The sequence below is a fragment of the Labrus mixtus genome, chromosome 17, assembly GCF_963584025.1.
Source record: "Labrus mixtus chromosome 17, fLabMix1.1, whole genome shotgun sequence".
NCBI lineage: Eukaryota > Metazoa > Chordata > Actinopteri > Labriformes > Labridae > Labrus > Labrus mixtus.
The window spans coordinates 13,642,517-13,666,973 of NC_083628.1; the positions used below are offsets into that span (position 1 = coordinate 13,642,517).

Below are 24,457 nucleotides of genomic sequence, written 5' to 3' on the forward strand. Positions count from 1 at the left end.
TCATCTAAAGTGAGTTTTGTGCATCATGGATTCTTAGTCATGGCACTATTTCTATCTATGTGTGTTTATCTATAGGCAATATTGAGTTTTCTTTTGTTTTAGTTTTAGATGTGACCGTATAGTTCTTCTTTACCTTAAGGGATGTTGCTAAAATAGCAACTTTCCAAACTTTCCCCCTTTTTTTCAATCTTTGTGCTAAGCTAAGCTAACTGCCTTCTAGCTTTAGCTTAAAACTGAACAGTTAGCCCTTACATCAACAGCTCTGGTTGCTGGTTTAGCTCAGTTTGTAGAGCAGGGGCCCACACAGAGCCTGTAGTCATTTGTTTGACTGCTGATCTTGGCACTTTGATGCATATTTGTCCCTCTCTCTCTTCTCCCTCCTCTCCTTTTTCCAGCTTTCTATATCTTGGCTGTTTCAGCCAGTGAAGCTGATTAATCCTCTGCTGTCAGTCACTGATTAATTAATAAGATGCTGTGTCACAATGTGTGTGTGTGTGTATCTATGGTAACAAGGCTACAGCTAAACATACAGTTTTAACTGAAGTTCAAATTAAGAGGAAGTATAAGCAGCATATTTTGGGTTGACGTGATAAAAAGATGCCCTCGTGTATGTAATTTGAAATGTAATAGTCCACATTATGCATGTTGTTATTATGGAAAACAATTACCTTTTTAATATCCGTCACATTGTCACATTCATGAACAAATTGCTTTCTATTATAATATTCCTATTAAAATTCAGTGACAAATGCGGCTTACTATTTTCATTTTAACCAACGGGGCCCTCTCCTCATGCCTCACCCCCTCTCACCCCCCCCCCCCCCCCCCCCCACTCTCATGTGGCCTTTCTGCTGCCTGTCCTTCAGCTGCTGCTTCCTCCCTCTCTGTCCCTCTCCTGTTTAACTGCATTGGAGTAATGCATTGTGGGTTTGTGGTTTTTCCCCATCACACCTGTCACTGTTAAGATAAATGGTACTAGTATGGATGGTAATGGCACAGGCTTGCGGTTAAATGGCAAGTAAGGATTGGATGTGTGTGTGTGTGTGTGTGTGTGTGTGTCTTTTGTGCACATGATTGGTTGCAATATATGTTGAAATTCATGCACGCGTGTCTGCACCTGGACAATCAAATGACAAATGTGTGTGTGTGTGTGTTTGTGTGTGCGTGTGTTAAAAGAAGATGGTTAGTATTGATGAGCCCTGAGACCTTCCATCCATCAGTGTGAAGACCTTTTACCCCAAAAAGGCTGCAAATTAGCCATTAATGGGTCAGCCCAGGATAGAGGAGGATGACAGCGAGTGGCACAGGCCTAAGGGGTAATTGTGTGTATGTGTCACTGAGCAGCTGTGTCGAGACCAAGCTTGGGTAAAGGTGTTAGTTTTTGTGTGTTGATGCCAGTGAAGTTTAAAATACTATTTTTCCAGTTTTCTGACATTCATGATCCCCACAACACTCCATCTCTCTCCCGCTCTCTCTATACTCCACTGAGCTGCCAAAATAAAAGGTTAGATTTGTGTCTCCAGCTGAGTGAATAAACTGCCCAGAGCATCATCCAGCCATCCCAGTGGGTCCTGGTTGTCATAGGCACTAATGGCTCCTATTCCAATTAAAGGCAAATAGAGGATAGTCTTCACTGTGGGGGGAGTGTTGCTGAAATCAGAGAGGAGCCATCGAAATCAAAGCTTGAACATGACATTTCTGGTATTTATTCTGAACTAATTAGGAAAATAGCAAAAAAAATGATTAAATGATGAAGGGGGAGCTGACTTCCCAAGAATAAAACTTTGGTTATTAGAACTAAAAATTCAGCGACAAGTATAAAATAAAGGGTTTTTTAACATTATTGAAAAATATAGAGCTCTTCTACGTATAAATAAGCAAAAAAGAAAGAGGCTTTTTTAAATAACTTAGTGAAAATGATAGGTTTTTGAATGTAAGTAAGAGAATATGCATAGTGTTATTTAACATAACATAGGGAAAGCTTTCAGGCTCTTACCATGGACTGTATAAAGACTGGAGTGCAGAATACCTCTCCTCATGCCGGTGAGTGGCTTCTTCTGCTTTGTTAGGATGAGCGCCACTTGAAACGATGCCTCCGTTGCCGCATTTGCCTTCTTCATCAGCTCATCCACCTTTTCAGTTCTTGTCGTGTTGCCCAAATGTAAATTTGGAGCAAAGTTACCGTGAGCTGGAGTTTGGCGTTCTGTGTTGCGTCTATTGCTGCTGGTACCACAGATAAGGCACACACACACACTTCCTGTCCTTCACATTCTCTCTTTCCCACCCCCTGTGGAAATAGAATATTTTCTGCTTTTCTTGGCATGGGCACTTTTGGTGTCCATCATAAATGATGGCTAAACAGGCCTGCTAATGGCACCAACTCCTCACTGTAGCTCAGGTAGTATACAGCATACTGACCAAACATGGAGATCAATGGAAATTGCTACAACATTTGCAAGGTATGCTTACTGAAGACCTAGCTCACGGGCAAAATGTTGGAGAGCCCTGGTCTATGCTTCTTACCTTACATAACTAAGAGAAAAATAAAAAATATATGGGCTTTCTTTAGCAGACCTATACCAAAAAGTTAGAATAGAAAGAAAGCTTCAATGACTGCTCTGTAAGATATTTAAAGTTGAATATGTTCCACGATTTGGGTTGTCTAAATTGCATAATCAGGAATTCAATGAGAGTGGTCAAGGTTACAAAAGGGAATGGTTCGTTTAATTCCTTAAATATTCAACTCTTTTATACAGTGTCTACATTTCCTTCTCTCCCCTCTGCCTCCTAATGCATCACTTCTCCCTCCTTCTCCATCCATCTTGCTCTCTTTCTCTCGCTGTGTTTTGCTGATGGAACACGGTACTGCGCTCTGTTGTTTTATATCAACACACACACACACACACACACACACACACACACACAACCAGCTGAGATGGGATGGGTGAGGGAGAGAACACAGAGAGGGGAATGATATGATGTGTGGTCGAGAGGATGACAGGTGAGAGCAGGGAGAGAGAGATGAACTGACAGTGGAGAGATGAAGCGAGCGACTGAGATAGTCGATGATCAAGAGAAGGGAAAAAGGAGAAATTTTAGTTGAGATATACGCCCAAGGAATGTAATAGGAGTAAGACAAAACATGATGGAGTATAAGGCAGGATGAAAGAGGTCCTATTTAGAGAGAAGAGGTAGAATAAAAGATGCACCAATTATTGAGGATGCCAGTTAGAAGGGAAAATGAGACAACTGGCTTTACTGTTCAGTTTAAGAAGCAATCAAGTTAAGAGGTAAAAAAAGAAAAGCGCTGAGAGTGGAGAGTTAACCCAGGGAATGTTTGGAGGAGAAAGTTAGAACCTCTAAAAAAAAGTGTTGAGAAAACAGCAGTGAAGTAACAGAAAGCTATATGATGAGTCAGGCGTGTGTACATTTGAGGTGTCTATAAATTGCACTGCAGTGAGGGAGAAGCTCAGTATGAGAGGCAGAGGAAGCCCAGTTGGAAATGAACAGCAATGTTTCAGGTGTTTGAGAGCACTGGTTTACATCTATATCATTGCTCAGTTTGTATTATTAAGCTGCTAACAGGATGACTATCTCATAATAAGGTGTTTGGTAAAGAAGTTTGGTTGCATGATAAGAACAATGTCACACTTCTAATGGCCGTTTTCCTTTTTTTTAAGTTATATTTTTGGGCCTTTTCGACTTTTATTTACTATTAAATAGGACAGCAGAAGAGAGACGGGAAATGCTGGGAGGAGAGAGTGAGGGATTACATGCAGCAAAGGGTCAGATTCGAACCCACGGGCCGCTTTACGATGAGGACTACAGCATCTGTACAGGAGGTGCCTGACATTACTGCTAGGCTATCTGGCACCCCAAGCAACCTTTTTCCTGGAAGAAACACAATTCAAGTGGCCCTTCTAGATGCAGCTGCAACGCTAGGAACACAGTGTACTGAACATTTCATGCATTCTAAATATCCCATGCTAGTTGGCACTTAGCGAGGTGCAGTGTTAGGGTTTGAATGAACCTCTCTGATTCTGTGTTTGGCTGCCATGCTGCTGTGTGACAATTTAAAAATTGTATTAACAAAATCAACAACTACATCCCTAAATATCCTAAGGGGACTTTGTGTTTTGGAGCTATTGACCACTAGTAGTGCTATGGAACACTTTTGATTATGTGCACGTGACTGACTTACACATGGAAAGCAAGCAGAAACCTCAGGTTTTGAAAACTGAAGCCAATTTGGCAGTGTAAAAAAACTGCAGTTCCTTGAGTGTCTACTTGAGTCTGGCTCCAAAAGACCTGGATGTCCAATTAACAACCCAAATTAAAATGCCCAGATTGACAGCAGAGATAAACATGTTTACAGTCTGGTTCAAATCAACAAATTTGGTCAGAATATTTTATGTGTTTATTGGCACACACTGTAATGGGCTGAATATTTTATAACTCAGCTGTTTTGATTTTATGAAGCACAAGAGTTATTCATAATTCAGGGCTCGACTAATCCGACTATCAGCGAGTTGCTGTAGCTGTCTGCTACTTGGCTTAAGGCCCACTTCAGCGCCACCTATTTGCCTGTTGTTCGGTAAGTTTGACCAAAGGTTAGGTTGAGACAGCATTTCCACTATGGCGACCACCACTGGTGGACTTCAAAACCGTGTTTCAGAAACCAATCGATGACTGAACTGAGACTACATCTGCGTTTTATACAGTCTATGGTGTGAGGCAATGTCCAGTTCTGCTGATGGTTTCACAGGGAAGGACTGTTGGCAACAAGCTATGCAGAAATGAAAAAAGAAAGGAGAAGCCTGCTAAGCAAACATTGATGCAAGGTATCAAAGACACACAACGCCTTTTAGCAAGATGTAGTTAGCATGAAAATTACCTTTTTTACCAAAATAAAATCCACTGGGTACTTTTATGTCATATTGTAATGTTCAGATTTAATCATAACATGCTACAGGGAAAAAAAAACACTTAAGAGCTGAAAACATGACTACCAAATGTTGTTTTTGTCCCAAATCCTGTGTTTGGCAGAAGCCTGCAGGTCACCGCACGCTGTAATGTGTGTAAATTTAAAGCATGAGTCATTGTAAGAAAAACAGACTGTTGGATCGAGTGGGTTGCTGAGCTAATTGTTTACGCTGGTGCTGCTCCATGACTTTGTTTTCAGCTATTGTTGTGGTTGAAGTATTACATTTTAATTATTTTTGCTATGAGTTCAGATTTTGGGCAGTGTAGTCACATTTTTTTGTGCATTGGTATTTTTTCCTGTCTTTTCATTTGAAGTCTTGACGTAAATGCTCAGTGCTGTTTGGTCAAGTCTTGTCTGATGTAAGTCAGGGTTGAACTTCCTGGCCAACCAACTAGTGACTGAAATATAGAACCCAATCACACACACACACACACACACACACACACATACACATACATACAAACACAATCATACACACAACACCATGATAACTGCTCCAAACCAGTTATGTTTTCCTCTTCAGTACACACCACTGCACATGACAGAGCAAAGCACACATGGGGCACATTAACCTCTCTCCATCACTCACACACACCCACACCCACACACATTTCTCCTCAGGGAAACACCAGCTGGGGCATGCAGAGTATGGTGTTTCCATGGCAACTGCATCTATAGGTGTGGCATTGCTGAGTCGACAGGAAGGAAGTGGGGTGTAAATGTGTGTGTGTGTGTCATTTAATGTATGATAGTGTTCTGTGTTTCATTTTATGAGGGATATGTTACATGGACATCTTTCCATCTGTTCAAAGCTGCAGCTGCTGTTCTTCCATGTTACGATCAGCTAACAGAGATCTGCAGACAAACATTGTATTGCCGTACTCTTCCCCCCCCTGTGTCTGTCAGCTGCATGCTCATTTTTATTCAATAGTGTGATAGATTTAAACAAATAAAAATGGTATTGTTTCTAATGTGTTTTAGAGTTTGTAAAAGCCCCTGGCACGGTTTGAGAGTATAATTTTGTATAATTTTGGCCCTGTAAAACATCACGTCAGCGTAGTGCTGCTTTCTATCTAATGTATGTTTGTAACCATGACCAGTTAAAAACACTTTAGTCCAACATTTGACATTTTTAGTTGAAAAGAACAATTAAGTGCGTCTTTGTGGTCTTAAAAGCTGAATAGAGGTATTGTTTTGCTCACTTTGTCTGAAGTTGACCTTAGTATGTGGTTTTTCTTTGATGAATACATCATGCTGAATTTACTCTCTTTAAAGAAAGAAGGATGCACACTCAGAAAATATTCTTAGAGTTTGTTATTCATTTTTCAATAATATCTTATCTTTTATATTTTCATACAGTGTTGTGGAAAAAGTAGGCTCCATTAACTTTTTGAAGTAATGACATTTACATTCTTTTCATCAATAGGTGGACATTTGTACACTTATTGACCAACATAAAGATACTTTTTATTGGAGGTCTATTTAGTTTTACACAAAAATATATAACGAAATCGACCAACTTCCATCAGATTGTTATGATTTTTGTAGAATCCTGATAAATACAACATGATGTTACAGAACCTTTTCTGTGTACTTCAAACCAAGAAGAAAAAAAAAAAACCTGTTAAGATATGAACAATCATGTTAAAATGTATTCAGAAAAATAGATTACTCATGTAGGATTCAATGTCTCATAATAAGCAGCTGATTGAGATCATTTGTTTTCAACCTTTTTAAGCTGAAAATGTTATCCTAGGCTTTGTCACCCACACTCTGCCATCAAGTCGCTGGGCAAGTCGAGACTAAGACCTACACATTTTTGTATTATGTGTATAATTAACAGCAACACAGCATTGCTAAAATGCTGTGTCCTGAGCTGCATTAATAATCTTACAATCCATTGAGGGTATATGTATCACTCTAAATGTCCCATCAATGTCATCAGAACCTTTACTGTGTAGCTCTGTCATGCCTATTTTTACCTGTGTGAACACTTGTTTCTCACATTCTGTGTCTTTGTATTCATGCTACTTTTGTGGGTTTTCTTAGTTGTGTGTATTTATATGTGGCGTGAAAAGGAGGTTTGTGTATGTGCAGCAGCTTTGGGGAAATAGATTTTTACTCCCCTTGCAATATAAGTATGTGTGTTTTTGTGTGTGTAAGACATTGAGACGTGGTGTGTTGCCTATAGGCCTGCTTAGCAGAGAAAGCACAGGTCAGTAGGCGAGGGAGAGATGTGCAGTTAGGAGGTGAACTTCACAGTCAAACATCATTAAAATCTTCTTGGCTCCTCTGTGCGTGTACGTATGTGCTACTGTTCCTCTGCCTGTTCTTGTGAGGTGGGGATAAAGTTGTTTCTCTTTTTTTTCTATTTCTGTGTTGTTGGGGTTGCTTTTTTTCCATTTTTTCCCCCCTTATCGTCGCCAACAGCAAGTCAAGTTTTGTATAAGGACGACATAAATGAGGCAGAAACGATACAATCCCATTCACAGGAGTGACACAGTTGTAAAAGGATAAAAATGAAATCCACAAAACCAGGCTCACTCATGCAGTACAGACACATGCAGTCAGCCCGATAAGTCGGCTCATCGTCTGCATACACACTTCCCTGTTCGCTCAGTAATGGTCTTTTGATCTTAGTGCTGATAGATGTTGCTCACCAGGATGTAGAAAAAAGGGAAAGAGAGAGAGGCAAAGCTTTCCGGTCCGAGCCAGAAACAAGTAGCAAAACAAAGTGATTCACAGAGGGAGAGACAGACATTAAAATATGAATGGTGGAGTCAGACAGGGACAGAGAGAAAGAGAGCGAGAGAGAGAGATAAAGAGGGTGTATTATTTTTACAGTTTTGGTCTTCATTGGTATCAGTTTTTGAAACCGCATACTATACTACTAGTACATACTGATTTGGCCAAAATGCAGTATGCAGTATATACTGCATACTGATTTAGATAGTAGTATGTAGTACGCGGTTTCGAAAACAGCCTAACTCACATGATCATGATAGCTATCTAGAGAGGTCGTAGTTATAAAACTGTTCCATTGATTTTATTTTCTTTAATGATTATATAATAATTTTACCAGTGGGGAGAAACTGAAAGATATTAACACATTCTGCAGACTTAAGTTCAAGCTTTTGTGACCAAATGTGCTGAAAAGAAGCAAAGGATTTAGCCCACACTGCGCTTAAGTGCAAAAGATGATTCTTACAGACATTTTGGGTGGATTGAACACAAGGGTTTAATTTTCCACTTGAGATTAAGACAGACTTAACACAACTTTATATTTTCAAGCTTTCAAGAAAAAAATACTTCAACGATTGAACTTGAAATGTAATTAATGGCCAGAACAGAAAAGGGAAAATTGCACAGCTAAGGCAGCGAGAATAGTTGAGAGAAGAAGAGGGAACCCATGCAGTGCAGAGCTGCACTGTGCTTCCTGGAGTCTCAGTGGGAGTGTATCTGTATGTCATATCCTGTCCACCAGCTGTCACTCAATCCAGGGGGTCTGTTCTCTGAGTCCACGCTGACTGACAGCGCACACCAGTGCTCTGTGTGTGGATATATTTCTCAAGTATGATATATATTTATATCACATCCAGCTGCCTCCAGGGGTGAATGTCCTCTGTGTGTGCGTTTGTGTGTACATGTGTATGTGTTGGTAGGAAACACTTATTCAGAACGACAGTAGAAGGTCACTGTTAAGAGTCTTGTATTTTCATTCTGTCTCTTCACCAGTCGTCACTCTCTCTCTCTCTCTCTCTCTCTCTCTCTCTCTCTCTCTCTCTCTCTCTCTCTCTCTCTCTCTCTATCTGAAGACACTACAGCTGGTTTTCTGATAATGTCTGATCTCATGAGACACCAGTGCTGCCTTTTTCCTGGTGTTCTTTTTTCTTTTCTATCACATTCGAACAAATGCATGCCCACACTGCCACTTTGCTTGGGACCAACAGATGTTTGTACCTTTCTGTGTAATATTTATCTCCTTTTCTTAACATGTGAATCAGTAAAACACATTTTTTTTTTCAAATTTTGGTCTTTCATCCTTCACGTTTAAACTTGGGAAACCTTTTATTTTGTAATAAAACTTCTTGCTCTACAGGCAGACAGTCCTTATCAATGAAAGACACTTTTTGTTTACCCCCAAAAAGGGGCGGGGCCTATGTTGAATCTATAGTTTGAAGCATACAGTTTGACACTAAACCACCAAAACTTATAAATACAAAACGTATAAAATATACGTACAATGTTTGTCAGCTTGTTGCACAAGTTAGAACTTTATTTGGTAGACTCGATGTACTTCGATGACCTGCAGAGTGAAGGCCCCATGGCTGACGGGGAAACCTTAGCCTGCTCTGCTAACGAGCTAATCTGTTAGCTTAAAGCTGTTATTACTCTGTTATCTACAATACTTCACTGGATGGTGGTTGTTAAAAGAATTAGAGGTTTAAAAAAACATTGTCAAAAGGAATGAATTATTGTGATGGACATTTTTTTGTGTCTTTATTATTGCAGTGGCATTGAGCTGTGTACTTATAATCTAAAACTTTCTTGAATAAGTCTTTTGAAGGACAACTCACTCATTTAAGAACCTAAGGGACAACTCTGTGAAGGGCAGACTAGACGGTTGTACTTATACTGAAGAAACCCTCAAGAATGGTTTTCAAAATAAAAGTTACATAGTCAAGAAGAGATGAGAGAGTAAAGATATATAGATGGTTGATAAACAAGCTTCGAAGTCTTATTTTTTTTAGGTACAGATGAACTTCTTGCAGTACAAGATGCTATCAAAATGTGTTTCTTTGAAGCATTGCCCATTGTCTACTTTCTTTTACTCTGGTTCAAAATGCATTATAAATTTAACACACAAACCAACCACTCCCAATCATAAGCCATATGTCTTCCCTAGTTTTAATTTTTATTCAGCACATTATTTGTTATGCAACACGTAGAAAAATACTGAATCCACAGTTTCACTTTCTTTATTGCATCAGGGAACTTTCGTTGACTTTGATTTAATGCCGTTCGCCCCTTTTAAAAGTCTAAACAATGAAGTCTGATGTTACCAGCGCTCCCTCTAATGCTCATATCATATTACGTGTGTGTTGGAGAGCATTATACTCGTGTGAAGCAGTGAGAATGTAACAGTGGAATCAGACCGGAGGGCACAGAGGGATTATAACGGTCTGGAGAGCGGTGATATCAGCCACACTCGTACACAAAAACCTTTAAATTTAGCCTGTGTGTGTCTGTGTGTAGAGGTGTGTGTAATAGGAGATAGGAAGCTACAAGGGTCTTCATTCAGTAATCCTGGTCTTTCTCCTCAAAAGAGAGTGGACATGGGATGGGGGGGGGGGGGGGGGCAGGGCAGGGCAGAGAGAGAGGAGGTGATAGAGAAACAAGATCAAGGGATTGAAAGGTTCTTCAAAAATGACCCCTGATCCTGAAGTGTGTGTGTGTGTGTGTGTGTGTGTGTGTGTGTGTGTGTGTGTGTGTGTGTGTGTGTGTGTGTGTGTGTGTGTGTGTGTGTGTGTGTGTGTGTGTGTGTGTGTGTGTGTGTGTGTGTGTGTGTGTGTGTGTGTGTGTGTGTGTGTGTGTGTGTGTGTGTGTGTGTGTGTGTGTGTGTGTGTGTGTGTGTGTGTGTGTGTGTGTGTGTGTGTGTGTGTGTGTGTGTGTGTGTGTGTGTGTGTGTGTGTGTGTGTGTGTGTGTGTGTGTGTGTGTGTGTGTGTGTGTGTGTGCGCGCGCAAATGGCCGACCAAGAGGTGGGTCCCCCAGCCCTGCCCCCCCCTCTGCCACCACCATTCAGGGCGTTTCCATGACAACGGGGTTAGAGGCTAGCCCCACTAGCTGAAAAAAAAAACATGATGCATTCTGGCATGAGCTGAGTTCTAAGAGCTGCAGTCCTCCAGAACACATTCCTTTCCTTTCATTTCTTGCTCGTTATCCCTTGCATCCTTGCCAGAGACTTAATTTTGTTCCCTGCATGTTTTTAAACTTGTCATCAATTATCTTCCGTTTCATTTCTCATTCATGTATTTGCTCTCCTCGGAGTTGTTTGTTTTTTGTAAGCTGCATCCCTTTTAAATTGCTCAAGGTACTTATCTTTGTGCTTCTGCCTCAAGAATTAGCAAACAAACGAGTTCAACCACAAACAACAACGTGCTGATTTTGTTTTAACGCTGTATCCCACTGGTTGTGCATCGTGAATACCTGTAGCTGTGTACATCAAACACACGCAGTGATGAGGAGGGTTCAGTCTGAAAGTGGTTACTTTCAGTTTCATCTTGCTGTTTTCCCAATTAAAACTGAAAACTTGCACAAATTTTAAGCATGCAAACTAAAAAATAGATAAAAAAATATGAAATTCAGCATAAAAAAAGACAACATGGCAAAACCAAAAAAACACAAACACACACACACACACAGCGTTCTAAAAAAAGGGTGTGTGTGAATAATATATGTATAAATATGTGCATACATTTCGGATTTCTCCCCATTATCATCCCTTTCATTTATTTTCCTTTTCGATGGTCCCTTTTTTTTTTCCCCCCTCCCACTGATGTTGAGCGATAGCAAGGTCAATTTTCACTCTGAGGGGTGGGGGGTGGTAGCGATGATGTCATCAGACGAAGCCATCTAATTGGTTTTGAGGAATAACAGCTTAAGTGCCTGTTGGTGTAAATTAGATGACGGATCACACTGTGCTGGTATATATAACTCCTATTCACACATGTGCACACCCCGGATCACACTGTGGTGTTATATATAACTCAAGATGTACACACCCCTGGAACCTCTAAATAGGATAGCCCTGAATCCCCCTCCCCCAGCACCCCCAGAACCCCCACAATCTATTTAACTAAAAAGGGTTTCAATGAATATGTCTTTGCATTATATGTACTATTAGGTACCTTGGTGTTCCTTTCAAGCTAACCCAACAATATAAAGCAGAGCCCCACCCATTTTTATTTTTATTTTATTAATAGTTCCACTAAATTAGAGCAAACATATAAACGCACTCCTAAATGGATGATTGCACATCCACTTACATCCTGCATGTGCACAAACGCACACACCAATCACCTCCCCTCTCATTGCCTCCCTGGGGAAGCAAAGTCCTGCATCAGCTGCTAAATTGTCCAAACTCTCTCATCTGCTAATGGGCTACCTGCCTTCCTGCAGGTCTGCCCCTCTGTCTGCAGTAATGAGTTTCTGTCTGTCTGCCTGTCTGCCTGCCTGCCTTCCTTCCTGAATGTCTGATGTGTTGTCTCTGTGTGTGTGCTGGTTGACTGTTTCTGCTACCCGTCTGCCTCTTGGTTCATCTTTCTGCTGGACTTTCTGTGTTTTGATCTGACAATCTGCCGCTCTGTCTCGCCGCTGTGTTGATGAATCCCCTCTCTGGTCTGAACGTCTTTCGTAGGAATTCTGATCACGTGTTTGTATGCTGATACTAAAGGAGAAAGCCACAATGGATACATAAAGGAGTCTGTTAACATCCGTATTTCAGTATTTTCTCTGTTACTACAGCTTACAAATCTGTTTTTGGGGCTTTTATGAATCGATTAGAGAGGACAGTTGATAGAGTAGGAAATTGGGGAAGAGCGAGTGGGGAATGACATTTCAGGAACGGAGCTGCAGGTCAGACTTGAACCCAGGCCACCTGCTTGGAGCACTGCAGCATCTGTTCTCTTGTAACTCAGTTTACCTTTGAAGTGTGTGTGAACAATACTTTCAGACTGCAGTCTCTGTTAACAGACTCTCGTCGCTGGCTAAATAGTCTCCACATTCGTTGAGTGCACATGTGTTTGCTCTGTTTATCATGAACTCCAGTGTAAACATGGCCATAGTACATGCCAGCAGTTTGTTGTCTGTTGAAGTGTAAAATGTTCTAAAACCAGTTGGAGGAGGAGGAGGAGGAGGCTGCGCTTCGGAGAGTGCGTAGCATAAATTGCAAAAATGTTCAAAAAAAAAAGTAGCACAAAAAACTCACGAGCGTTTGTTTTTGTCATGTGAGCCAAATATTTTAACCCTATGTATTTTATAAACATGTTCTAAAATCAGTTTGAGCTGCTGTTAAAACTCTTAAGTATTCATAATCCTGAACATTCAAATTTGAGCACAGAGTATGATGTCATCATATAGAAGGACATGTCTCAGCACCTTAGTAAAAAAAGAGAGTTATTATCTAATAATCCCACTGCTATACAACATTAACACCAGCTTCAGGGGTACATGTTCTTTTAATATACTACTACAAATAAACGTGCAGCATACAACACACCCACACAAAAGTTTGGCAGTTGATATACTGCTTATGGATTACTAACATAACAGAGCGAGGGGCAATAATGTCGTCCACATTGAGCAGTTTATATGCTTTATGCTCTCCATGCTCGCCTAAGATGCTTGTTTATTGTTTTCCTAAGTTGTGTTTGTGCTGTGGGAACGCCCTTGAACATATTCTAGTGATATACGTTCAGAAACAGTAACCGTTACAGAAGATTCATCCTCCGGTCGCACGTTCTCACTAAAACCAAATTAAGCATTTCAAGTTGGGAAACGCGTGTTGGATACCATGTCCTGCTGTGAGGTGCATATGTGAAAGGAAAGTTCCTGAGAATGTCAGAGCCTGATATGACAGGGACGATATGTATCTCATCTTAGTTGGGTTAAACATAAAGCCACTGTTGTTGCACCAGTAGTATAATGCATTCTTTGCACATATCGTCCATTGTGTATCCCTATTGTGTCTGTACTTTTTACCTCCAACACTTTTCTTATGAATAGAATTTTCCTTTTCTTATTTATCCTCACCTCTTTTGTACCTCCTTCCTATTCTTTTTCATAACCAAATCTGTCTGCCATTACACCACACAGTCTCTGGAGTCGACTCACAAGCGAGAACAGGCATACAATATGCGCCAAAGATGGATTCACTCTGCAGTCTTACCATGCAGCAGATTCAGAATGACAAGAAGTGTGATGCTGGCGAGATCGTGTGCGTTTGACGCATACGTCCTATACTTCCCCTCATATGTCAGAATACAATCCTTCTCATTCCTGCGCCTTTTATTGTCTGTACATTTCCCCCCCGCACTCTCAACGAGTCCCTTCTGATGTCAGCCTATTCCATGAACCGTATCATAAATAGAGCCCCACTGACATTTCAATTTGCTCCATAACCCTTCATATATACGTATGTGTACGAACACACACACACACACACACACACACTGACACGCGTATATGCACAAAGTTCATCTTGGAGCATCAGTTCAGTGGCAGACCTCTCCTGGGTTTCCACAGAGACAGGGAAAAGCAATAACAGCACACTTGACCCTTCCGCTCTTTTATTGGCCTCCTCTCCCCCTTGCGCACACACACACACACACACACACACACACACACAAACGTATTTACACTCACACACCTCAAATCTAATCTGGGAGAGTGAGCCTCCATGGCGATATTCCTCCATCTCTCCCCCTGAGGATTAAAGAAGAGAGGCAGAGGAGCAGGAGAGAGGAGGAAGTTAATAATTTCATCCGACAGCGACCTGGAGATGATAAGATCGATTGTTTGGCTCTTGTAGTCTCCTCATATCACACACACACACACACACATGCGCACACACACTTGTTTGAGAAGGTGGAGTAACACCTTACAAATACAAATCTTCACACTTTGCCATCCAAGCATCACACTTGCTGCCTCTCTTTGTCCTACACGCACTAAGCAAAAGTTTAACAAGTTACTGAAACGTTTAGACTGTGAGGAGTGATGGTGATGAAAGGAAAGAGGAAGAAGAAATGTGAGCGAGACGGGGAATAGGAGAAAAAAAAACCTAGGTCCAGAGAGAGAGAGAGAGAGAGAGAGAGAGAGGAGAGATTGAAGGAAAATATTAGGAGGCGCGACAAGCTAGCCTTAGTGACAGGGCTGTTTGTGTTTATTTTGGTCTCCAGTCTCATTTCTCCTCATATTGGCAGAGTCGAGATGATTTCCTTCTTCGCTGTTTATTCCTGTGTGGATTGTTTGTGTGTGTTGTGTGGTTGTTTATGAACGAGTTTGTGTGTGTGTGTGTGTGTGTGTGTGTGCATGTGTTTATTAGCGCGTTGTCCCCTGTTTGCCTCATCTAAGATGAACTCAATTTCTCCATCATAAGTGGTTGGTACGACGCGTTCAGGGTCCCAATGTCAGAGTTTGTGTGTGTGTGTGTGTATCGAGATAAACACTTCAAACATGTGAATGTGTTTGTTTTTCCTCAGACTTTGTTTCTTGTTTCAACCAATCATGGTGTCAATTTCCCCCTCCAAAAATAATGTATTTTTTAAATCACAGATGGAGGCTTGTATTCATGTTCTACAACCCAGCTTTCCCCCCAAAACAGAAATGTAAAGCTTTTCAAATCTGAAACACGATCCGTTTGCTGGTGTGTGCGTGTGTGTGTGTGTGTGTGTGTGTGTGTGTGTGTGAGTGTGAGAGTGTGTATTCGGCATTATTGCAGCACAAGCCTTCCTGAGTGGCCACACTCACAAGCTAAAGCTCGGCCTCTGCAGAACATGAGAACAATAAGAGATTACTCGAGATGATTTCTGCCTCTTTGTAATCAGGTCAGGGTCAATTGGATTGTTTCTTGTGTGTGTGTGTGTGTGTGTGTGTGTGTGTGTGTGTGTGTGTGTGTGTGTGTGTGTGTGTGTGTGTGTGTGTGTGTGTGTGTGTGTGTGTGTGTGTGTGTGTGTGTGTGTGTGTGTGTGTGTGTGTGTGTGTGTGTGTGTGTGTGTGTGTGTGTGTGTGTGTGTGTGTGTGTGTGTGTGTGTGTGTGTGTGTGTGTGTGTGTGTGTGTGTGTGTGTGTGTGTGTGTGTGTGTGTGTGTGTGTGTGTGTGTGTGTGTTTGAGAGTGTGTGTGGGTGCTTGTTTGGAAGGCAGAACACAGTGTTGCTTCCCTGCAGTGCTGCCTTCTGTAAGGCAGGTGTGTGTTTTTGTACATCTCTGTGTGTATTTGGGTAGAAGGCCTTCTGCTGTAGCTAAGGAACGTTATGATAATACATCACATTACTATTATACCACCACACAATGGTTTCCTTTTGTTTTGCTTGAAACTAAAGTAACTTGTGTTATTAATATATTGATGTACTCAAATCCCTCAAGAAAATCAAATATTTGTGGATAGCCTGGTACTTCAGCTGACGTTTTGCTATCTTTCTTTTTTCTTTTTTTTTCCTACAGTTCTCCAAGGAGAAGTACCTGCTGGAGTCACCTCCTGAGAAACTTCGTAAGGAGCTGGAGGAGGAGCTGAAACTAAGCGCTGCCGACATCAGGAGCCATGGCTGGTACCATGGACACATACCCAGAGAGGTAAACACACACACCAGGAAAAAAAAACAAAAAAAAAACACTGTGTAGAGTCATTTTAAGAGTAGAGAGTATATTGAGTTACCAGAACACTGGAAGTCCTGAATGGAGGTTTAGGAAGAGTTGCATACATCCTTTCCAAGGCTTGTCTCACAGTTTGTCCCAGTACATGTACTGGTGCACCTAAAGGTATAGACAGCACACACACAAACATGCATATTATAAAAACACATTCTGTGTGTATTGCTCAAAGTATTTCTATTAGTTGATGTCCTTGTCAGACATTAGTAAGTAGTAAATGGCATTATTAGATGAGGGTGTATTTGTCCAGAGTGTGAGGCTCTAAAAGCACAGTTTAAAGGCGTTTACACACAGAATGACACTGATTAATGGATCCCATCATCTGTCACAGCTCGGCAGAAATTGCTTTAGCGCTCAGAAGGAGGGGAACCTCTGCCAAACAGACAGCTGTGTGTGTCGCTGACGAACGCAATTGAGTTTCACAGCTGGGGACTGAGACACAGATACACAGAGAGACATGCAGCATACACACACCCACAAACACACCCACACACACACACACACACACACACACACACACACACACATATACACAATGCATGCACATGTGGAGGGTACTCGCTCAGCCTCCGTGTCTTGATCAACCTCTGTTCTTTCACACACATAAACACAGATTCAAATCAGCCATCTGTGAGTCTTTCCTCTTTTCATTTGCATAAAATATTCATTTATTCATGGCTTTGCCCCTCGTGTAAAGTTGGGGAAACCCTGTGCCCCCTGGTAACCTAAACATTACTTAATGTTACACACTGCCTGTGTGTGGAGATAGGGATTTTACGTTAGCTTTTCTAAATGCTTTCACTTCTGCTCATTTCCTTTGTTTAGATTCCTTCTTCCTCTGTTTTAGAGACATGACCGGCATTGCTGTTTTTCCTTTTAATTCTTATTCATCAAGGTCCCTCATGTGATGTGTTAAAGCTCCATGTCGCGTGCATAAAGACTTAATATAGCAAAACATATTTACATTTTTGTACTTCAAACACTTGGAACTTTTTACAACACACATAATAATCAGCAGAACTTTTCTTTGAGCGCCAATTTAAACAAGAACAAGATTTAAAGAAACTCTGTCATAAATATACTCTTAATAGTCAGATAAAATAAGCGCATCCTCTCAATGATTGGTCAAGAGTAAAACAAAGGATGAATGAACAAAAGGAGTAAACGTTAAAACTTTCCTACGTGAAAAAGAAAAGAACCCTGCAAGTTTCTAACTGGCAGTATGAAATCATGATGAATTCATAAATGCAGGTATGGTTTGGTGTAATAAAGCACCACCTTAGAATTCAGTTTAGAAAAAGGAGGGAAAAGCGGATCCTGCACTTGGCCTGAGTTTATGACCTGTGTGTATGCTGCCCCCTGCTGGTCTGTATGACACTGGAAACACTACAGACCATGGGGCTGTGCTGCAGTACATCTATCTGGCCTTGTTTCCTCTGTAGAGTAAATGAAACGCCTTTCACCTCCTGCAATCATCAGCCATTTCTTTGCAGGTCCTTTTAAAATGTAATTCTGCTCATTTTGAAATATATCTCCTTTACTGCTGTGCTATAAGATCAATATTTGTGAACGCTAGTCGTCAGTAAACCAGACACACATCTGCAGTGTTTGACATCAGAGGGATGCACAGCCTGGAAGCGGCTCTGTTGAGAATGCGGAGATTGCTTTTCTTTGATTGCTTGTTTTGTCAATACATTCAAAACAACTTTCATGCAACAGTGAGACACACTCAATATAAAATGTATCCTCACAAAAAAATCACCCCGGCCATTGTTGCCAAAACTTAATCCATCATTGCCAATTCAAACAGCGCGCGGCGCACGGCAGTCAGAGACGGCTTGGCACTCAGAGAGATAGTTGTGTTTGTTCAGAAACTGTCTTCAGGCTTGCTGTGAATAATCGTGATTGTCTCAATTCAATTATTCAACAGTCAAAGTGTCAGAAACTAAATATTCACACTCCTGCTGTGAGACAACTTTGCTTCCAGCTCTTCGGTCCTTTGTCTCGTTTTACTCATTTAAAACATTTTATCTCTCTCTCTCTCTCTCTCTCTCTCTCTCTCTCTCTGTCTAGGTGTCAGAGACTCTGGTTGTACGTAATGGAGATTTCCTGGTGCGCGACTCTCTGACCAGTGTGGGCGACTATGTACTGACCTGTCGATGGGATAATGAGGTGTTGCACTTTAAGATCAGTAAGGTCCTGGTCAAATCCAATGAGACAAAGGTATATATGAAACATTTCACTGGCTTTCTGTGTCAGCACTAATCACTTCTTAATGATTATTTCTTTACACAAATATGCTCTCTTGTGTTTATTTGGTGATTTTAACTGACAAATATTATGATGTATACATTCAAAAACACATACATTAATCTAAGTTACTTTTTTCTATTGTATCTTGTTTATTTGATATTGAAAGATAAAAGAATCAAACAACAAACCGTCTTCTTAAAGTCTCTTATGCTGCCTTTAGATGAAGCTTGTTAGCTATTTACACAAGCAGCTAATGTAAAGCAGGAAATCCAATGAACAGCAGGAGTGCAAACCACCAAATGTGTTCCTTCTGTCTTCCTCCTCAGGTGCAGTATGTCCTCGAGTCTGACAGTTTTGACTCAGTCCAGGAGCTGGTGAGGTTCTACGTGGGCCAACGTAAGCCCGTCTCCCAGTCCAGCGGGGTCCACATCTACTGTCCCGTCAGCAGGACTCTCCCTCTGCGCTACCTGGAGGCCACGTTCGCTCTGGCCACTAGTAAGCAAGGCTCCGCCTACTCACCGTCCAGTCAGAGAGGCGCTTACATCAAGAGAAGGAGCGTCACCATGACTGACGGGCTGACAACGGAGAAGATGATACCTCACAGGTGAGCCAGAAAGGAAAAAACATTTTTTTTTTAACCCTGACTGTTCTTTTTCCATTCTATTTGTCGTTGTTTCATTCTTGCTCTATGTTACATTCATAATCAGTGACTCAGACAGTCCCAGTCCAGTTCAGACGCCAGTGGCACCACCAGAACCAGAGCCGGAACCTGTGCCCGACTGCAGGTTGTGTGTGTGTGTGTGTGATGTGTTGGCGCACCAGACTAGTGTACTTACCCCCCACGTCCCCTCACCTCACACTCACCTTACCCGAGCCTCGAGACCCCACAGAGTGAAAACGCAAAAAGACTCGTTCACTTGGCCACTTCTTCGACAGATCATTCAAGTTTCAAACAGAGCCCGAAAGCTGTTTGAAACTTTGAAACTACAAAGAAGGAGCAGAGAAGAGCGCTGTGTACAGTGGAAATAAATGTCAGCCTCATAGGGAGTATGGAGAGGAGTTCAACGAGCTGTCAAAACAGGAGACAAAATCAGTGCCGATGAGACGCTGCGTTTTCAAATCGCAAAAGATTTTGTGGGCAGCAATATATTTGGGCATGAGTGTTGAGACACACAAAAAAACAGATTTTGCATTTATTAAAATTAGCTCTAACGGGCCAAACTGCACTACATTCTCTGCTCCTTCTTTTAAAGTCTTAACGACAGTGCCAACCAAGAAATAACACAAGAATCCCTGTGTGTATCAAAGTGAAATAAAAATGTTGTCAAGGCTGCACCAACACGTACTTTCCCCTCCTCTTTCACTTAAAAACAATGCATCTGTAACATCACCGTTCCTGTCACTGAACTGATCATGTTGACACCCTAAACTGCATCAGTTTCCTTCACGATCACAGCACAGTTCAAACAGAATCTACGCCCAAAGGTTGTAACATCTTGAAAATGCTGTTTTTTTTGCAGCCCGTCAACAATTCACCACCACAAAGACGCAATGCGGAACTGTGCGATGAGCATGGACCAAATTCAGGAGTATCGCTGCACCTTGTCACCTGTTGGGGAAACCCCGCTGTCTCCTGCATACAGTGCAAGTAAGTACCAAGGAAAACCCAGACTCCGATACATGCAAACATTTAGAAAATGATGTTAAGACTCTTCTCCCGCTTTAGTCACCAGGCAGAGAGCTCACTCAGGCGGGCGGCTCCTTGCCGTCATCCCACCGTCCCCCGTGATGCGGCGTTCCAGTGACCCTCAGCTCAGCCCCTCGGCATGCGACAACCCACCAGAGCATCCCGCGCACACCTCCCACTCTGCACACTCCTCGCCTGCCCATCATCCTAGCTACCAATCGCATTCATCAGAAACAGCGGGGAGCTACTGTGACCTCAGACCGTGCCCCGCCGGGCCACCTAAACCCCCGACCAAGGGCTATGTAGAGCGATTGCGAGTGGAAGAAAGGAAGCAGAACGGAGGGAAGGATGAGGGAGAGGGGATGTTCAGCGCCCCACAGGTGGAGACGACATCCTCGTTCAGGCCATCTAGGTAAAAAAAAAAAAAAAAACATAGAAACACTCTTACACACGGGATCAGGCTTCCAATAAAAGCAAGCAACATTTAATTTCAGATGACAAGAAATGTATTGAAGAATGATTCTAAAGTACATTATTGCATCAAAGGCTTATAGGGCTTCTTGCAGATAAGACCACTTTATATGCAGCGTAGGTGCTGCTGGAAGTGCCATCTTGTACTACAAAGACTAAATATGTATATCATTATGTTGAAAAGAAAAAGAAACAGCAGACAAGTGCTTCCCTTTGCACCAACAATGCACGACTTCATGAAGTGGTTTTGTATTATTCCTGGCTTTGACTGAAAAGGGAAATAAGATGGAATTACATGACATGGGAAGAATCTGGATCAAGTTCACCAAACCATTTTTTTCAAGGTTTACATTTCATTTAATTAGAGAAGTCACTTTGCATATACAGTATATATAGCGCATTCAATGACAAGAGGTGATCCAAAGAGCTGGACAGCTAATGCAGATGGTTTGTTATCTGCCTCCGTATAGGTAAACATATTTCAAAAGCAGCGATACATAATGTTAAATGATACAAAAGACCCCAAAACTTTGTCATAAGATGCGTGTAGTCGTTGTCTTAGGTCGAAGATGAGGAACAGAAACAAGGATGAACATTTCTCTTCTGTTTGGTCTAATTTACTCCATAGTCAAGCTTCTGCCAAGTTCAATTGTTGGCTCAGTAAAGGCTTCTTTTTGAAGGGTGCTAAAGGGAAACTTAATGACTAACACAAGGGCATTACTGATGTAATTCAGTTATAACAGCAGTCTGTATAAAAAACATGTACGCAGACAATGTGATGTCATCGGTTAGTGAACATCCTGGAATTTGTCCGTGGTAATCTTCAAATTGTGAGTACCAGAAGAGACCATATTAGGACCACAGGGCTATTATGCATTTTTGTCTTTATCCAGGTTATCTTCACCCTAAAGCATGCCCAGCTTACCCTCTGTTATACCTGTTTGACTATAATTCATCAAATCGACATCCAAAAGCTGTATTGTAGAAGACTAGAAACAGAAGATTAAGACCATAGAATCACCAAGAACTTGTCTATTGAGTTAAACATCAATTACAAAGTAGTAGGTTGTTTTCTCTTCTGATTTCATACAATCAGTTCATTTTTTTCATCCAGTAAAGTCTCCCCCTGCTGGCCATTTGAAGGAATACAACCATTGCTTAATGGCTTTTCTTTTGGCTTTCTTTTGGCTTTCTTTTAGCTACGTCCACATCATATTAACAATCTTTTTCTTCTTCTTCTTCTGTTTTTAAATCTAACCTTTATTTATCCAGGTTAGTCCCATTGAGATCAGAGATTAATTTTCAAGGGAGACCTGGGCAGGAATAGCAGCAACACACAGTTTCAACAACAACACTCAAACTCATACAGTCCACATTTTTACAACAGAGAAACTACAGTCTTAAGTACAGAGGCCACATTGTGTAGCTTGTGCTGTAGTTTCTACTACCACACATCATCATCTCGGGGATGTGTTTAAAGGTCACTACAACTGCTGATTCTTTGTGAGAGATGGCATGAATATAGGAGTCAGGCATCTTGAACCAGGCTCTGCGGTCTGCAGTACGGGTTTGAGTGAGCAGGGACCGAAAAAAAACAGACTTGAGCAAACAGTTGTTAATCTTGTGAAAAGCAGCCCAAGGGCAGACTTTGTGCTGCGGTTTGAGACACGGCAGTACTTTATCGGGCTTACTGTGCCATGGGAGGACACAGCAGATGAAGCTTGTGAAAAGGAAATGGTCAGGCACGCTGAGTCGGCAGAAGCGATGGAGCAGGAAGTAGCTTCGGACATCTCAGTGTCCCCAGTGAAATGATGGTGAAGGGGGAATATATTGAATATTGTGTTAAAACAAAACTAGAACAAGTGTTAAATGCCACTGAAGAATATTTACAATGTCTATGGATTATTTGGTTTCATTTGCAGATGAAAAACAGTTCTTTGTAATTATCTCTTGTGGAAGGAAAGGTGGCCAAAAAAATCCTAACTGTATTTTTATGTTAAAAAAGGACTACTTTCTAATCCTTTAATAAAAAATAAATTTAAAAAAATGCCCTCTTCTTGTAATCAGTGCCAGTGCTCGTCCTGTCCTTGTTGTGTTTATTCTAATATGGTGTAATCTCTCGTGCAGGTACGAGTCTCGCCTGATGCCAGCTGAGAATAAACCTCTGGAGATGACAGTGCTGAAGAGAGTCAAAGAGCTGCTGGCAGAGGTGGATGCAAGAACTGCAGCTAAACACATCACCATGGTGGACTGCACGGTACAAACAAACCCACTTCACACACACATGCGCACACACACACACACCAAATGGGTGTGCATGTAGGCTCACAAACAGTAAATGTTAGCATAAGCACATATTCATTCACTAATAAATACCTACACACGCACACACCATAAGCACAGCTAATCTATGGTTTCTCTCTTGGACAGGTGGCTAGAATACTAGGCGTGACCTCAGAGATGCAAAGGATGATGGGAGTGTCCTCAGGGTTGGAGTTGCTGACACTACCACATGGACACCAGCTAAGACTTGACCTGCTAGAGAGGTACAAACGTGCATTTCTTCTTCTTTCCTCCCACGTCCTGGACTCACTCTTTAATTCATTCAGCTATTGAAGATCTGTGCTCTCTTGTGTTCTTCTCTTCTTCTTCTTCTTCTTCCCCACGATCTTCCCCACGATCTTTGCTCCCTTCTCTGCTCCGTTCTTACCCCCTACTAATGTGTCATCCTCTCTTTTCTCCTCTCACATTCATCTTACTTAAAGCTAACTTGATAAAAACTGAGTTTGAGGCGTCAAGCTGTGCATTGAAGCTTCGAATGACTGATACACTTTTCATACAACTTGAAAAAGCATTTGAAATTATTATCATCAAAACATCAAGGCTTTGCCCCTCCGTTCTTTTCTTCCCTGTCAGCTGCAGAAATTCTGTTTTATTTAAAAATCTTTTTTGTTTTTGTCCTCTCTCAGATTCTACACCATGTCGATCATGATGGCGGTGGACCTGCTGGGGTGCACAGGGAGCACTGAGGAGAGGGCTGCCCTGCTCCACAAGACCATCCAGCTGGCAGCAGAGCTGAAAAGCAGCCTGGGCAACATGTTTGGCTTTGCTGCTGTGATGAGAGCCCTGGAGCTGCCACAGGTGAGACTGATAAAAGTGACATTCAGTTGCACAAAAGCTCCAGGTTTCAATAATGTTTTCTTAATCAAATGCATTCTTGCTTTGTTTGTTTTATCGCTTGTTTCTTTAGATTTCCCGCCTGGAGCAGACATGGGTGACATTACGCCAGAGACACACAGAGGGCGCTATTCTGTATGAGAAGAAACTCAAACCTTTCATGAAGAATATGAACGATGGCAAAGGTGAGATCCTGATCTCCATGGTTTATATGTGTTTGCATACATTGCTCTCTATCCCTCTTCCTGCATCTTATCCCATCTCTCCCCCTATCCCTTTCCAAGCCCGGCGCAGTCTAGGCCTGTGAAGACTGTTTCGTCATGAGCCGGGGATCCGGCCGAAGATTTCTGCCTTTTAATAAGGCAGTTTTTTCTTACCACTGTAACTTTTGCTGCTTTGCTAAAGTGCTCATGATGGATAGGCCGGATCTTTGTAACATAGCAATAAGTAAGGT

The 24,457-nt window shown here is 41.7% G+C and overlaps 1 protein-coding gene across 6 annotated transcripts in view; it reads left to right on the forward strand.

Moving 5' to 3' along the window:
* sh2d3ca (SH2 domain containing 3Ca) overlaps nt 1–24,457 on the forward strand; it is a 58,249-nt gene that overhangs the window by 28,373 nt on the left and 5,419 nt on the right. For 4 of the 6 annotated variants that reach the window (XM_061061992.1, XM_061061994.1, XM_061061998.1 and 1 more), the window contains 10 exons: nt 16,209–16,337; nt 18,489–18,638; nt 18,995–19,272; nt 19,376–19,453; nt 20,189–20,316; nt 20,395–20,767; nt 22,954–23,083; nt 23,257–23,372; nt 23,796–23,967; nt 24,077–24,188. In XM_061061992.1, the coding sequence (XP_060917975.1) occupies nt 16,209–16,337; nt 18,489–18,638; nt 18,995–19,272; nt 19,376–19,453; nt 20,189–20,316; nt 20,395–20,767; nt 22,954–23,083; nt 23,257–23,372; nt 23,796–23,967; nt 24,077–24,188 (1,666 nt within the window). The remainder of the gene's footprint in view (nt 1–16,208; nt 16,338–18,488; nt 18,639–18,994; nt 19,273–19,375; nt 19,454–20,188; nt 20,317–20,394; nt 20,768–22,953; nt 23,084–23,256; nt 23,373–23,795; nt 23,968–24,076; nt 24,189–24,457) is intronic. The other 2 variants (XM_061061993.1, XM_061061999.1) reach the window with 1 other exon arrangement.